The 16,512-nt window shown below is 39.0% G+C and overlaps 1 protein-coding gene across 22 annotated transcripts in view; it reads right to left on the reverse strand.

Annotated features, from left to right (window-relative positions):
- Positions 1–16,512, reverse strand: part of LOC121477519 (LIM domain containing preferred translocation partner in lipoma) — a 667,092-nt gene that overhangs the window by 372,899 nt on the left and 277,681 nt on the right. For all 22 annotated transcript variants that reach the window (XM_041731917.1, XM_041731895.1, XM_041731914.1 and 19 more), the window contains one exon: positions 3,546–3,658. In XM_041731917.1, coding sequence (XP_041587851.1) covers positions 3,546–3,658 — 113 coding nt within the window. The remainder of the gene's footprint in view (positions 1–3,545; positions 3,659–16,512) is intronic.

Here is a 16,512-nt window from a genome sequence, read left to right on the forward strand (position 1 = left end):
GAGCAGGGCCAAGTCACTATCATGCTCACACAAGGGAAGGGTGTGCCGGTTTTCTTTTGAACTTGCCAACGATCTTCCATATATTCAAGAATAGCATGCCTCTCCTATCAGACCTGTCCTTTCCCATTTGGCAATGGGTTATTGCCATTGCCATCGGTGTTTTCTTTTTCCTTCCTTCTATTCTGCAAAAATCATAAGCCAACATGGCAACCAGTTTTTTATTTCCTTCCTTTTAAAAAACAAGGTCATGGAGGCACCTGGGTGAGTCCATAGGTTAAGCGTCTGCCTTCAGCTCAAGTAATGACACCAGGGTCCTGGGATAGAGCTCCACATCAGTGCTCCCTGCTCAGTAGGGAGTCTGCTTCTCTCTCTCCTCTGCCTCCTCCCCTCTGTTCATGCTCTCTCTCACTCTCTCAGTAAAATAAATAAAATCATATAAATAAATAAATAAACAAACAAACAAATAAATAACAAAGTCATGATTTTCCCATAGTTATCAGGACAAGGTCCATAGAGAAGAAAAGCATTTGTAATTTTAATGAAAGCTCATGCTTGAATTTTTCTTAATTAAACCTTTTAGGGAAACCGTATTACTATTGCTGTTGTTATTTTTATATACAAATAGTTATAACATCAAAATATCTGGGGTAGTCTGGGTGGCTCAGTGGTTTAGCACCACCTTCAGCCCAGGGTGTGATCCTGGAGAACTGGGATCGAGTCCCACGTCGGACTCCCTTCATGGAGCCTGCTTCTCCCTCTGCCTGTGTCTCTGCCTCTCTCTCTCTCTCTCTCTCTCTGTGTGTGTGTGTGTGACTATCATAAATAAATTAAAAAAAATTCAATTATGAGAAAAGCTGGATTTAGTGTGATCCGTTCAAAACCATGTAACTAGAGGGGAGCCTCTGTAACTAGGTGGTGCAGTCAGTTAAGCATACCAACATTTGGTTTCAGCTCATATTGTGATCTCAGGGTCCTGGGATCAAGCCTTTTGTGAGGCTCTGAGCTCAGCATAGTATCTGGTTGAGATTCTCTCTCTCTCTCTCCCTCTCCTTCTGCCCCTGCTCCCTGCATGCTCACTCTTTCTTTCTAAAATAAAAGGATAAATCTTTAAAACACACACACACACACATAACTAGAGTAAGTTGTTCAACTAGCAGTCAAACACAAGTCTTCTGTCTCAAGGTCAAACAAGCTTTTTAGAACTGAAGATTTAAAATGCAAGAAAATAGTTTCCATTATATTCTAAGAGAGCAAATAGACTGAGTGAAGTTTTTAATTATGTAAATTCAATAATATGCAAAGAACAGCCTGGGACCAAAAAAGCAAAGGTATATAAAAGACAAATTTAAGAGGTGTTTTTTTTTTCCATTGTTAATAAAAAATGACTAAAAATAAGTAAAATTGGTCATGTTATTTCTATTTGCCAGAGGACCTATCTGTTGCATGAAATATAGACTTTGCACGACTCCTATCCATTAGTGGAATCCGAGCTTTGATTTTACTAGCTTCCTACATTTTATCAGCAAGGTTTTATAGGAAATTCAAGATTTTTGTAGGAAATCCATGACATATATATCTAAGACATAATTTTTTTAAATAGATTTAAAAGATCTAGGCGCCAAACTGAATTGGCAGTCGCTGGTTATAACTGGAACTTAATAATTTTATCAATAGTACAAAAAGCTGGGCAGTCCAGGTGGCTCAGCGGTTTAGCACTGCCTTTGGCCCAGGGTGTGATCCTAGAGACCCAGGATCGAGTCCCACATCAGGCTCCCTGCATGGAGCCTGCTTCTCTCTCCTCCTGTGTCTCTGTGCCTTTCTCTCTTTCTCTCTCTCTCTCTTTCTCTCTCTGTGTCTCTCATGAATAAATAAATAAAATATTTTTAAAAATAGAAATAGATCTACCACATGATCCAGCAATTCCACTACTAGGTATTTGCCCAAAGAACATGAAAACACTAATTAAAAAAAAAAAGTACAAAAAGCTTTTTCTTTTTTTTAACCTTTTTTTTAAAGATTTTATTTATTTATTCATGAGAGACACAGAGAGAGGCAGAGACATAGGCAGAGTGAGAAGCAGGCTCCTCACAGGGAGCCCAATGTGGGACTCGATCCCCAAACTGGGATCACATCTTGAGCCAAAGGCAGAGATTCAACCGCTGAGCCACCCAGGTGTCCCAGAAAAAGCTTCTTCCATTAGATTCTCCTATATGAAAATATACTCCTACAAACTCACATGGTTTACTCCCGTCCCCTGCTCAAATCATTGTTTAGGTGTCCCCCTCTCAGCAAAGGCTCTGGACCACCTTTCCTCCAACCCACAGCCCAATCTCACTTTGTATCTCATCCCAATGCACTTTGTATCAATGTACGCATTTTGTTTCTATCAACCAGTTTCACTAACCTGTGGGTTTCAGCAGGGCAGGACCTTGTCTTTTTGCTATAGAATTCCTAGTGCTATAAAGGTATACACAGAGGCACACGGAATATTTGCTGAATTAATGAATCATTTCTTCCTTTGTCTCTCCCAACCTAAAATTTAGGAGAAGGAAAGCCAGTCAGTGGACTAAACCATTTAGGCAGTCCCCATGGCTTTTCCTCTCTAAAACTTACTACGGGAATTGTAAATATATATCAAGGTAAACCAAATAACAGAATCAACCTCCATGCACTCAAGAATTACCAACTCATAAATAATCTTTCTTTCACCTATTTTCTCACACATTAGTCCTTTACTCTTATTTTGAGGCAAATGCCAGACACCATTAATTTCCTTCCCAAATATATTGACGTTTCTCTAAAAGATAAGGACTGGTTTCTTTTCTATATATCTATAGTAACATCATCACCCATAAAACACAACAATAATTCTATGAGTTTGTTATTTAGGTTTCTTTCCTGATATGAATAGTATTTAGTTGCCCAAATGCTGGCATCTGGTCACCAGTGGCTCTACATGATCAAAGGCTAAGTACTTCCACTGTTGCTTCTGATTCCAACCCTGAGTTACTTACAATCAACACTTTCTGGAGCACAAGACTTGTATATAATCAATACATACTGTAATATGCATCCTTGACCTCACTCAGAAAAGAATACCCCAAGAATGTTTGCTGGTGCTTAGGCTAGAAAGATGTGGCTGACCGATTAGGACCCATGGTGACCAATCAGAATCTTAAAATACCACTCTTACTCATGTAGAAGGTACTGTTTGTGGATAGAGAAACAAAGCAATAAAAAAAGCACGCTTGGGTCCCCAGGACCAACAAGAAAATGTGGAATTCAGAACTGACACTCCTAAAAAAATGGCTTGCAGTTTCAAAACAAAATTAGTAGGTAAAAGGATTTCCGGAGCTTCAGAATGCAAGCCAGCAGAACTCTGAGAAGCTTCAGCTGGGGATGTTGCATTAAAGTACCTTAGCTCTCTGTGAGTTGTAAAGCTTTCTTTAGGCTCCGGATAAATGTTTATCCACCACAGAAACGATCACTGAATTCATGAGCTTCCTAGCATGGCCTATTAATATGACTTCAACCACAGATCTTACCTGTGCCCTGAAAGTACCTTCATCAAGAGGTGGTGGAGGAGGGAAGTTTCCAGGGCTGGATGGAAGAGCACCAGGATCATCTAGAGGTGGAGGGGGTGGTGGCAGAAAATCACCTACAGAAAGGAAATACACACATGAAGTTACTAGACATGCAACTGTATAGCTCTCTTGCTCTCTCTCTCTTTTAAGATTTTATTTATTTATTCATGAGAGACACAGAGGGAGGAAGAGACACAGGCAGAGGGAGAAGCCAACTCCCCACTGAGCAGGGAGACTGATGTGGGACTTGATCCCACGACCCTGGGATCAAGGCCTGAGCCAAAGGCAGATGCTCAACCCCCGAGCCACCCAAGTGTCCCTGTATAGCTCTCTTAAAACACATACATTTGCTGCCATTTTACTGCTTTCTCATTGGCCTTGACATATAATTTTTTGTCTTGTGGAGCAATTACTCCCTATTCTAGCTCTCATCAGTTTAATTAGTAGTCTTAATTTTGAGAAGAATGAGGACCAGAGTTGCTTCTCAGAAGTGACATAAAAGCTGGTTTAAAAAATAAATAAATAAATAAATAAAAAAAAAAAAAGCTGGTTTAAAGGAGTCATGTATATTTAGCCAAAATAGGGAAGGTGCTTGGGGGCAGGGAGTAGATTGCTGAGGTGTGTAAAACTTGGTACTTATCTTCAGTAATGTTTTAATCAAGTAGAGGAGGAAAAAATATGTACATAAATAAAGACCATACAAGATAAAATATAGTAAGATGGAGAAACAAGCTCTTCTGGGAGCTAAGATAAAGGAAAGCTCATGTCTAGGTGGAGGAACCAAGGAAGGCTTCACCACAGCATGAAAATGGTCCCTGAACATTCTGATATGGACAGCAAGCCTACTTGGCAGAAAGACCAGCAACAGAGGCATAGGTTAAAATAATTCAGGGCCTGGAGAATAAGGAGCAAGTTATTAAGATAGCATAAATATAGGAATGTAAAATCATACTATTAGGTAATAAAAATACGTGCAGTGACAACAAAAAACTTTTAAGTATGTTGCACGTCGGTCAGTAGTTTAAATTTTATCATGTACACAGTGGGGATCCACCAAGCATTTCTGAGAAAAAAAAAAAGAAACTTGGTTGCAATATGATTTACTAAAGACTAATCTAGAAGTACATGGAGGAGAGATTAGGAGAAATTAGAATAAGAAACATCTGATTTTGAAATCTATATACAATCCAGGCAGGAAGTTATGAGGAGTTAGCATATCAAGAAACCTCAAGATCACTGACCAAACAGAACGGCATACTAATGTTATGCTGTTGTAAGAGAGAGCATCTAATCTCTAAGATTTGAGGTGCAGATATAGGACTAAGAGCTCTATGGCTTTACGGCATGGAATTTTTAAAAAAATACTTTGCAAAAAATCCTATTAGGAAAAGGAAATTTCCTTTGTTTAAAAAAAATTCTCTATTTGTCTCTTTCTTTCTAAAAATAGTATTTTAACAATAATAAATAATACTTGTAGATAGGTAGCTTTTCTTTGCATTTCAGATGCTCAATACTTAATGGGAAGGCAGCAGGTTCTATCACTCAGTGAGCTGCTTTGGGATAAGACCAAAATATTATGATGTAGGCCTTCAATAAAAAAGAATCTAAACGGCATAGTGGAAGGATGGTGGCTTGGATTCATTGTTCTGATACACCTTGGAGATGGTTCACTTGGGCCCTATTTGCCCTATAAATAATAGTCTTAGAGTTGGAAGAGTAGCTGTTCAACCTAGCTCCCCACTATATTTAGACTACCAACCAGTCAGCACTGTACTTAGAGTATTGTGTTTTATGGACCGGTACTATACACCAATCACTGCTAAAATTTTTAAAGGTTACCTCTTAGTCCTCCAACCCTCTGTGCTGATTGTTCTCAGATGTTAGAGGACACTAGGATCTCAGAAAGATCTAGTTAAACACAGATGGCTGTGTCCCACCCCCAGAGCTCCTGATTCTGTAGGTCCAGGGTGGGGTTTTAGAATGTGCATTTCTAATAAACACCCAGGTGATGCTGATGCTATTGGTCCTGGAACCACACTTGAGAACCACTGCATTAAGTATTACCTTAGTCCTATTTTTAGACCCCATAGGATTAGAAAGGTTAAATGACTTATATCACATAGAAACATTTCTGTTTCTCTTACCTTTTTGGGTGTGCATATCTGGAGACATGTTTTTATCCATATCCTTATTAGGGTCATAAATCACATAAACCTTCAATAACTCTACTCTGGTTCTAAACACTAGCTACTTACTAGAATCACCAAGAAAGTGTATCTAAAAATGCCGATGCCCAAATTCCATCTCACATCAATTTAATCAGGATCTTGGGAATGGGGGAAAGAAAGTAGGGAGGAGGGGTCAGGTGTCAGTACTCCTTTAAAACCCAAATGAGTCTAATGGGCAGTCAGAATCAAGAAACTAACTTAGCCTTCCTTTGATCGAATACCGCACTAAAAAGTATTTAACACGTGTTAAATAAAAAAGAATTGTCACCAAGTTCTTTTCTGCCTTGAAACGTCAAAACATATGAAAAGAACCCTCACAATGAGATCTTAAGTCATCAGCATAGGAGGTCTAGGCTGATGGAGGCTGGTGCTACCAAATTCTAGTGCACAGCCTAATTTTCTGGTTCGAATGTTCTCTCTGGACCTATGTCTTCTTCATACCTAATTTAAAAGAGATTTCTGAGCTCCTTCTTATACTTTACCACGTTTTATTGTCACAGAGACTGCTGAAGCATTGAACAGGCTCCCTGCAGAGAACCTGATGCAGGACTCGATCCCAGGACCCTGGGATCACGACCTGAGCCAAAGGCAGATGCTCAACTACTGAGCCACCCAAGGCTCCCTCCTTCCTATATTTCTAACACAAAAATTGAATATAAAGTGAGGCACAGACTGACGACAGTCTTGGAAGGGTGAAACTACACAAAAGACTGACATATTGTATTTTTAAAAGAAATAACTTAAAAACAACAAACATCTAGACTGTCTATTCCAGGTGAATATTAGGTTGAGATTTTTTAAAAGCCCTAGTAATAAGCTCATAATTATCACATAATTTTCAGTTTTTCAAGCTTGACCATCATAGGCCTCTTCCTTCATTCTTCGGAGTGCATCTCACATTTTAAAATGGTGTGGAGGAGCAGGTAAACGTCTAAAAAACAGACACACACATGATGAAGGATAGAAAATGGGTCCAACAAAAGGCGGGGGGAGAAAATGGGTCCTTTGGAGGGAAACATAACTAGTTGAGATAGCTAGAATGAAAAGCTCTTAATTACCTTAAATCAGACTAAGAACTGTTTCGAGAACTCTGATTTATGGTTCACCATTTTAACAAGCCATTAAGCAAAGGAAAATGCTTCTTAGTTGCAGGAAAAATAAGTCCACTTGAGAGAGAAGGCAAATTTCCATGTTTAAGGAAGAGGGCAAAATAGAAAGAACAAAAGAACAAAGTGCATGTGGTGTGTGTGTCTGTGTCTCTGAACTTGCTGGGGGAGTGGGATCCTTTCCATTCTCAAAGTTTTTTTTCAAACAATGAGAAAGCACCGGGCTTAGAAACTCAGGTACCTGGGTGGTTCAGTGAGTTAAAGGTCTACCTTTGGTTCAGGTCATGATCGCGGGGTCCTGGGATCCAATCCAGCACCATGGTTGGTGGGGGGGGAGGGGGGCTCCTTGCTTGGCAGGGAGCTTCTCCCTCTCCCTCTGGCTCACCCCCCACTCATCTTTCTCTCTCTCTCTCTCTCTCTCTCTCTCTCTCTCTCTCTCTCTCTCTCTAATAAATAAAATCCTAAAAGAGAGAGAGAGAGAGAGAGAAGCAGCTCAGGTGGTGATTCGGCTAGAGAAAAACATCCGAACAGAATCAGCTGCAGTACCTTGCAACTAGCAATGCTAAGCTGTAAACCTTCACATTAGTGCATGGCCTGTCCTCCTCCCCACCTGCCAGGGAAATCCAAATGGAACTTACAGACCCTGTGAGTTAACAGGGCATTGAATAAATCAAGCAGGCAAGCCAAAAACAAACACACCATCAGGAAACTGCAACAATTCAGGGATACATAAAATCTAAGATAGAAACATTTAGTTTTAGAAGAAAGAGGGTAGTTCCAGCCACATGCCTACAAACTTGGTTTCCTCCTTACCCTTTTCCTCACCATCCAAAGCCTACCCACATACAAAATACATTTAGCCCTTGCCTGCCAGGTAAAACTCCGTATCATCGCAAAGAATTCTGCAAATATTCAAAAGATTTTTGCTTTGTGCCAGACGTAGCACCACGAGGCAGCTAAAGAGTGAGTGGTGTAAAAGTACATATTCCTGACTCTTAAACACTCTTTATGCCAACTCACTGCCATAAAATAGCCTGTAATGCATGGCATTAACTTGAAAAGCAAGTGAAGCAAATCTGCCAAAAGCCCAGGTATGCATACTTTCTGCAGCTACCCTGCAGAAAGGGTAGACTGCCTAGACTTCCTAGACTACCTTGCTAGTCTAGGAGTTCAAAGATGGTAGCACCGAGAAGTAGATATGGCTACATGCTGGGAGCTGAGTTTTCACCCTCTACAGTTGCCCTAGGAACATGGTTTGGGCATGTATGAAAGGCATCTACCTACCTGCATGAAGAGCTCACTTATCTCTTTATAAAATAAAAGCCCCCATCAGCGGGGAAAAATAACAAGAATTTATTAGCAAAGGAGGTGATAAATGAGTAGTTAATATGTGATTGTAGTGAAAAAGCACAAGGGAATAATTAACTCAGATCATCAGTGAAGTCTGAATTAATTTTCTGCACTTAAAAAAAAAAAAAAGCACCGTTCTTTTCCTTCTTCAAGTATATCCATGTACAGCTGCACACATACACAGGGATTCACACAGCAGCCCCTTTTGTGCCTCGTACACAGTTCAGATCTATCACAGCATCTATAATACCTGGTTGCATTTAGCTGTTTATGGCCATTCTCTCCTCCTGCAAACTGAAGCTCCTAAGAAGTAAAGCCCACTTACAGTTTCTTTCTATCTCCACATCTTGGCATGAAGTTTCGGCCATGGTTACACTCTCAGTAAACGTAGGCTGAATAACTAACATACAGAAAGTCATTTAATTACTTAATTGATGTGCTGTTGTTGTTGTTGTTGTTGTTGTTTTTAAATGGTCTGATGCAGGGATGCCTGGGTGGCTCAGTGGTTAAGCTCGTCTGCTGCCTTCGGCTCAGGGTGTGACCCCGGAGTCCCAGGATCGAATCCCACATCGGACTCCCTGCATGGAGCCTGCTTCTCCCTCTGCCTATGTCTCTGCCTCTCTCTCTCTCTCTGTCTCTCATGAATGAATGGATGAATTAATTAATTAATTTTAAAAATCTAAAAAAAAAAAAAAAGTCTGATGCCTCACATGTTGTTCAAATATCAATGTTCAAAAGACTCAGAGTCTGATAAAATGCAGACTCTGAGAATGTGTGGGATGAGGCCTGAGATTCTGCAGTTTTTAAAGATTTTATTCATCTCTTTGAGAGAGAGAGAAAGAGAACACGAGTGTACAAGCACATAAGTAAGGGAAGGGGCAGAGGGAGAAGCAGACTCCCCGCTGAGCAGGGAGCCTGATGTGGGGCTCGATCCCAGGACCCCAGGAGCAAGACCTAGCCCAAAGCAGATGTTTACCCAACTGAGCCACACAGATTCTGCTTTTCTAAATGCTTGCCAGGTGATGAGGCTGCAGATCCATGCACAGTACATGGAGACACATGGCTGTTTTTAGGGGTCTTCCAATTGGCAGCTGTTGATTCTCCAACTTTCTTATGGTGCATACATTTTAGTGGTTTAAGGAAATAAACATTAAGGTAAATATAAATAAAACCACTTAGGGGCTTCTCAGATTAATTATTTAAATTATGAGTGCATAAGAGATTGGGCTGGAACACACACACACACACACACACACACACACATACACACACACACACACACACACACGGAAAAATGTAATTACAGTGACCAAATCATAAGCTTCCAGTAAAAACAGATTCATTTCTGTTTATAGTAACTAATAGAGAACAGAAATAGGTTCAAAAGAAAATAATACAAAACCCCAGCCCTAAAACTTGAAACACAAACCCCAGCTCTACCCTTCATTTCAATACTACCATCTCATGTTCAGCTTCCCTCACCAATGAAATGTGGATGACCATATCGACTTCCCTGTGTCACTCTGCAGATCAAAGCAGTTAAAAAGTGATCCTGAATCTTTTTTGACCACAACCCAGAGTAAAGAAACAACCTTTTTATATCATGACACAATATCACTACTTGGACATATCCAAATATGTATGTAACCGAAACAAGAGTCTCAGGAAACCATACTTACTGCATGTAATGCATAGGGCAATTTCTATGAGATCTATTTGTCTAAAAAGTGTTGGTTATGGAATAACCACAACTAAAGTGATTGTGACCTATAAATGGCCTCAACTCCCAGCCAAAACATGACTAAGCTAATTTACATGTGACTTGTATAATATCTACATAACCGGTGATGACTCTTGCTGCTTTCCACGTCTGCACAAGAGGGCAACTCAGTCTAAAGCTGCCTACTCAAGAGACAGAGTCTGAGAAGGCAATGCTCTCTGAATAGGTTGGGAAGATGGAATGGATGACAAAGCAAAGGTAACAGGGGGGTCAGTTTCCCTAGGTAACTTGAGTAGCATCACTCTTGTAGTGTTCTCTTCAGAGATGAGAGACAATTTATTACAAAACAAAGCAATTAAAGGCCCTTTACAATTTCATCCTCAACTCCATCTTCACTTTATATTAAATACATTTGCCACCAAGGAAACTACACCAGAAAGCACATTGACTGGAATATTTAATAAACGAAGCATTCACAGGGTGCCTGGCTGGCTCAGTCTACAGAGCATGCAACTCCTGATCTCGAGGTCTTGAGTTTGAGCTCCACAATGGGTGTGTTTACTTAAAAAAAAAAGAAGAAACATTCATGGTAGAGGATAGCATGACAGCATGTATAATGGTAACATTTGCATGAAAACATATACACATTAAAATCCATTGTCATGGATTATCTTTTAAACAGATTCCAAAGAAATTGTCAACAGCAAGTTGCCTCTATGAAGAAGTTGAATTTTGTCACTAGGGAACAAGAGTGGAAAAGAAACTTACTTCTCATTATATAAAATTTAAACCTCCTATTACTTTACCCATTTATATTTTTTAATTCCAGAATATTAACATATAGTGTTATTATATTAGTTTCAGTTATACAATATAGTGCATCAACACCACCTGCCCTCTGGTAACCATCAGTTTTTCTCTATAGTTAAGAGTTGGCTTCTTGGTCTGTCTCTTTTTTCCTTTGTTCATTTATTTTATTTCTAAAATTGCTTCATATGAGTGAAAATTTATGCTATTTTTAATTTTTTTATTTAAACTCGATTTAATTAACATATAGTGCATTATTATTTTCAGAGATAGAATTTAGAGATTCATCAGTTGCATATAACACCCAGGGCTCATTACCTCAAGTGCCCTCCTTAATGCCCATGACCCATTTGCAGCAACCCTCAGTTTGTTTCAGAGTTAAGAGTCTCTTATGGTGTGTCTCCCTCCCTGATTTCATCTTACTTTAAGAAACAAACCAGATGAACATAGGGGAAGGGAGGGAAAAATATATGCTATTTTAAAAATAACACATATACACAAAACCAAAGAGAAATTTTCAGTACCTAGCAATGTGTCATCTGCAAATATTGAGCTGAATAAGGTTTTAAAAACCGCCAGGAAATACTGGAACATGGCAGAGGTCAAGAAACCCTTGAGGATAAGTCCCATTGAATGCATCACCTCTCAGCCTTCTCAATCTATTTATTACCCATTGGTCACAACTAAAAATATGAAAGAATTGCCCTGACTTAGTCAACCAGTAGTCTGTAGTAGAGAGGATAAAATGCCTGCTTATCCTAGAGCCAAAGCCTATGTACCATCTCAGGGTGACCTCAGATCTCTGTCCTAGAGAGACATTGAGCCTCCTGGAGCTATTAATAAAGTGGCTCGTGTACTCCCATTTTGCTCTGTTCCTTGAGTGTGCAAGCCCCTTTGAGAACTCTCTGGGAGAAGTGATAATTATCAGGGCAAGGCAGGGCATTCCCAGTTCCCTGTCCTCACCAACCAAATAGCAACCCCAGCAGCCCGCCTTAAATGATGCATCTTCATCTGTAAATGAGAAGATACGTGACCTTAACCAAGTGATTTTAATTCCTTAGATCTCACACTAGACATTTTTGGAGTTCAGGCTTTTATTATACATAATTACACACTAGAAAATTAACCTTTCTATTTTCCTTCCATTTTTATTTTCTGCTACTTAACTAAAAAACAGATTGTTGATTCTGATAGTACTTAATCTTCTAAGCAAGATCATTTAAATGAGAGGATTAAGATTAAAAACAGTGATGAAACACAATACTGACAATGAAATAGGAAAATCTGCACTTTATGCTATTCATATAAAAATAGAGCAGCGTTAAGGATAAAACTTTTTTCAAGAAAATTTGACAACAGGTATCAAGAGCCCTAAAATATTTATATACTTTGATGCAGCAACACCACTTTTAAGAAATTATTCTACAAAAGAAGTAACTGAAGAGTATATAGAAAACCATGTTAAAGATTCTTCAATACAATTAAATATAATGGAGATAATCAGAATGTTCATCAATAAAGTACTGTTAAAAAAAAAATCAACTGTGGTCAATCCCACACTGGAAAATTGTATAGCCACCAAAATAATGATTTTAATCTAAATCTGACATCTATTTATTCACTGATTGAGTGCCTTTTATGTACCAGGCATTATTCTAGACATGAGGGGGGAATCAAACAGCAAGAACAAAGAAACAATAAAATAAAAAGTGCTGCACTCATGGAATTTATATTCTATCAGAAGGATAAGAGTACTTAAAAATAAATTAAATAAAACATAATATCAAATGGCGATTGGCACTATGGAAATACGGAGCAAGAAAGTCAAGTGAGTGTGCTAGGGTGGGGGTGGAATGCCACAATTTTTAAGAAGGTTGGGAAATGCCTCCCCACTGTGGTATTTGAACAAAGACTTAAATCTAGCGAGGGAGTGAGTCATGGAGTATCTAGGAGAAGAACATGAAGAACTTTCTGACATATTATGTGAGGAAAATAGTATTTATCACGTGGTCCTATTTTTGTAGAAACCTGTATGCTAACAATGGCTGTCTAGAGCTTAAGGGATGAGTTGTGGTTTTCTTCTTTTTAATCCTTCTCCTTTTGGTTCAACTGTTATACAAGAAATGTGAATTACAGACATGCATTTTTTAAAAGTCGAAGGAAGACACTGTGAAATGAATCGCAGAATCTACTCAAACCCAGTGTTTAATTTTAATGTGCCACTATATTTACCCAAGCCCAAATGTAATGTCTCCGTCATCTTTCTAAATAACTTAGCTTGAAATGTTCATTGTGATTCTCAAATTAAAAGCAAGAAGAATTATTTATACTAAAGTGGATATAGTCTCCCTGATTTTCAAATCAAAGGTTTCACTCTTCAATTCACTAATACAGAATCCCTGGGTCTTCACGGAATTCAGCAATCCTCGTGCTTCACCACAATTAAATTGTCTGTACGAAGGTGAAGCACCTGAGTGCATCACATTGAAACATACTGCATGCCTCTATTATTCTGTGGTTTCCATTTGTTGGAAACAAATTTAATTTCTTAGACAAAAGCACTGAATGATTTTCAAGGAATATGAACTAAGGAGGACAGTCTGGTTCTATAAATGGACTAGAACCAGAACTAGCATTCTGAATCCACCAATTGTCATCTGTCCTACAAAACATGTTAATTGCTACCCAAACAACAAACCACACCATATATTTGACTTCCAAAGATGGGCACTCAAAATGAATAGGGCAATGGCTTAATAAATAACTTGAAGCATCAGTCTTCTACCACCTATTGAACTATCTTCAGCCCCAATACCAAAAAGTGAAATTCTCTCAGTTCAAAATTGAAATAAAAATTAAATTTCAGGGCAACCTGGGTGGCTCAGCGGTTTAGCACCGCCTTCGGCCCAGGGCCTGATCCTGAAGACCCAGGATTGAGTCCCACGTCAGGCTCCCTGCATGAAGCCTGCTTCTCCCTCTGCCTGTGTCTCTGCCTTCCCTCTCTCTCTCTCTCTCTCTCTCTCTCTCTCTCTCTTTCTGTGTGTGTGTGTGTCTCATGAATAAATAAATAAAATATTTTTAAAAAATTAAATTTCATGTTGTGGACAGAGAATGAGGCAACGGTCCAGGGAACTGTATATGGATAGAGTAAACCATGCCCACTTTGAAGACAACAGAGCTCTCTTTCCTGCCTTAGCTCTATTAGAACACATATTCTGCTCTTTGTTAGTTTAATGACATATTTATTGTTTTCTCCTACCAGACTCAAAATTCCTTGAAGACAGACTCTGTTTCACTGATCTCTATATAGAGCATATATAACATATAGGAGATAGCAAATGGTAGTAATATGGTTTTTGTAAATTATCATTATTACAAATCTATATTATATTAACCTGAATTGAACTCTGAAAAAATGAGCACATGTATTTTTACCAAGGAAACTTTGCCCCTTTTCAATGATTGACATAAAGGTGCATACAGTACAGTACTGATGGGCCATAGGTCCCACAAGGTGCTAACAACATCAGTCTTAAAATAGCCACCGAGTTTTCTATTGGTGGTAGTAGTGATGCTTTTACACATTACCCTACTCAGAGGAGATCCTCAAGATACAGTCAAGGAAGTCCACATTCCTAAGTCATCTCCTGCATATGGGGGCATCCTAGCCTCCAGAAACCCTGCATCACATGTATTGTCTCGGTCTTTCTTCTGCAATAAAAGATTTGTAGATAAGTCTCATATCTACAGTATCTATATCCAACAAGGTATCTCAAAACTTCTTGAAAAACCCTCCAGGAATTTTGAACTCAGAACTCTTCCCATAAGTGAGAAATGGAAATGGAGGAACAGGGAAATGAAGGAAGATGGGGGAGAGTGTCACATGGATAGAATCTCAAAATGTCAGTCCTCGTGCTGAAACTAATCTTTTAACTGAGGGAGTACATCAGAATCTCATGGGGGCACTTCCTTCTTCTACTACATGCACCCAGGCCCCACTCTAGAATTCTTAAATCAGAATCTTTGGGGTTGGGATGGAGATACAAGCATCTTGATAAGCTTCCCTATATTCTGATGTGTAGCCCTGCCTAACAGTTATTGACTGCATGAAAAACCAAGACTAAGGAACTGGCCTAGGTTCAAGAAGACTAAGGAGACAAGATAACAAAATGTAGCTTGTGATTCTGGATAGGATTCTAGACCAGAAAAAAAGGTGATTAAGTAGGGCAATTAATGAAATCTGAATAAAGTCTACACACTAGTTACTAGCATTGTGTCATTGTATTAATTGCCTGGTTTTCGTACCTTTACTATGATTGTGTAAGACGTCAACAACTGGGAAACCGGAAAGACTAAGCGAAAACCCTTCATACTATTTTTCAGTGTTTGTTTACAGTCTAATATTATTTTGGAATGAGAAGTCAAATTTATTTTTAAACCTTAGGGGGGAAAAAGTAACTTCCCTTGTCTGATAACTTTATCTTATAGATGGAGGACCAGTGTAGTGAAGAGAAACTCCCAAGTGGTATAGAACCACACCAAAAAAATCCACTGTGACCCCAAATATCCTAACTTCCAATAAGGACACATTTGCCACAGTAAATGATAGTGTGAGACTCTGAGACCTGTTGGGAATAAGAAGGAAATTTGTTCTGTTCCTATAACTTCAGAAGACTATGGTGAAGAGAAGGGACTCTTACTATTTAGGAGACCTGGAATAGATGGATCAGGAACATGTAAAACGTCTTCAACTAAATCCAGCCTGACTGCAACCTGAATAAGCCAGTAATCTTAGCTTGATGATCAGCAGCAGCGAAATCCCATAAAGCTTCCTGCTTCCCACTCTGGACCCATTCCCCTGCTTCAGGAGACTCCCTGAGGATGAGAATGGCTACATGGCACCAGGGACTTTCTATGATTTCTCTAGTCTTCATCTTTTCTTGCACAAAGGACTTCAAATTCTTCTCACTGAGAAATTCTTGTTACTATTTATACAAAATGATGCCAACCATTACTCACTCTCCTTCAACCCTGCCATTTCATCTAGACTGAGGCTTAGCAAATGCATAAATGCTTTAAAAATAATCAAATAGAGACACTCATTTCATTTCAAGGTGGTTGTTTTTTGGCACGATTTTTTTTTTCCAAAGGAGTACTAGAGCTGACAGGTACTTGCTCTAAAAATTTACTTCACCATCTGCTAACTGAAATATTGCTTTCACGGATTTATATTGTATTAAAAGGTCACTGGCTGTTTAAGACTTAAACAGTTTTAATCATTCTAAAAGTCTCTTAACAGTAAGAAAAGGAAGCTCAGAACAAACAGCAGCAGGGACTCTAATTAAAAGGGCCAATTCATCTAATTTTATTTGGGGTTAATTATTCAGGATTCACTCTTTGATGTGTAAGGAATAGCAATTAGTAATTTTAGTGATTTGAGAATCATTGGAGGTGTAATCAGTAAAAATGAGTGAGTGTTTACAACACAAGATGGTGAATTACTCTCTCAGCTGGAGAACAGGAACATTAGGCTCCAAGAGATCAAGGCTAAGGATTTCAGACCCTAGTAATAACAGTCACTTCAAAATAAAACACATGTCAACAGCATCTAGCATTCTGTTTGTTCTTAGCTAAGGCAAGGCACAGAAGCTTCACAAATTACCTTTAACCACATCTCCATCTTTGCCGCTGTCCCCAACCACTTCCTTCTATTTGGC

Source organism: Vulpes lagopus, chromosome 17 (assembly GCF_018345385.1).
Source record: "Vulpes lagopus strain Blue_001 chromosome 17, ASM1834538v1, whole genome shotgun sequence".
In the NCBI taxonomy this organism is placed as follows: Eukaryota; Metazoa; Chordata; class Mammalia; order Carnivora; family Canidae; genus Vulpes; species Vulpes lagopus.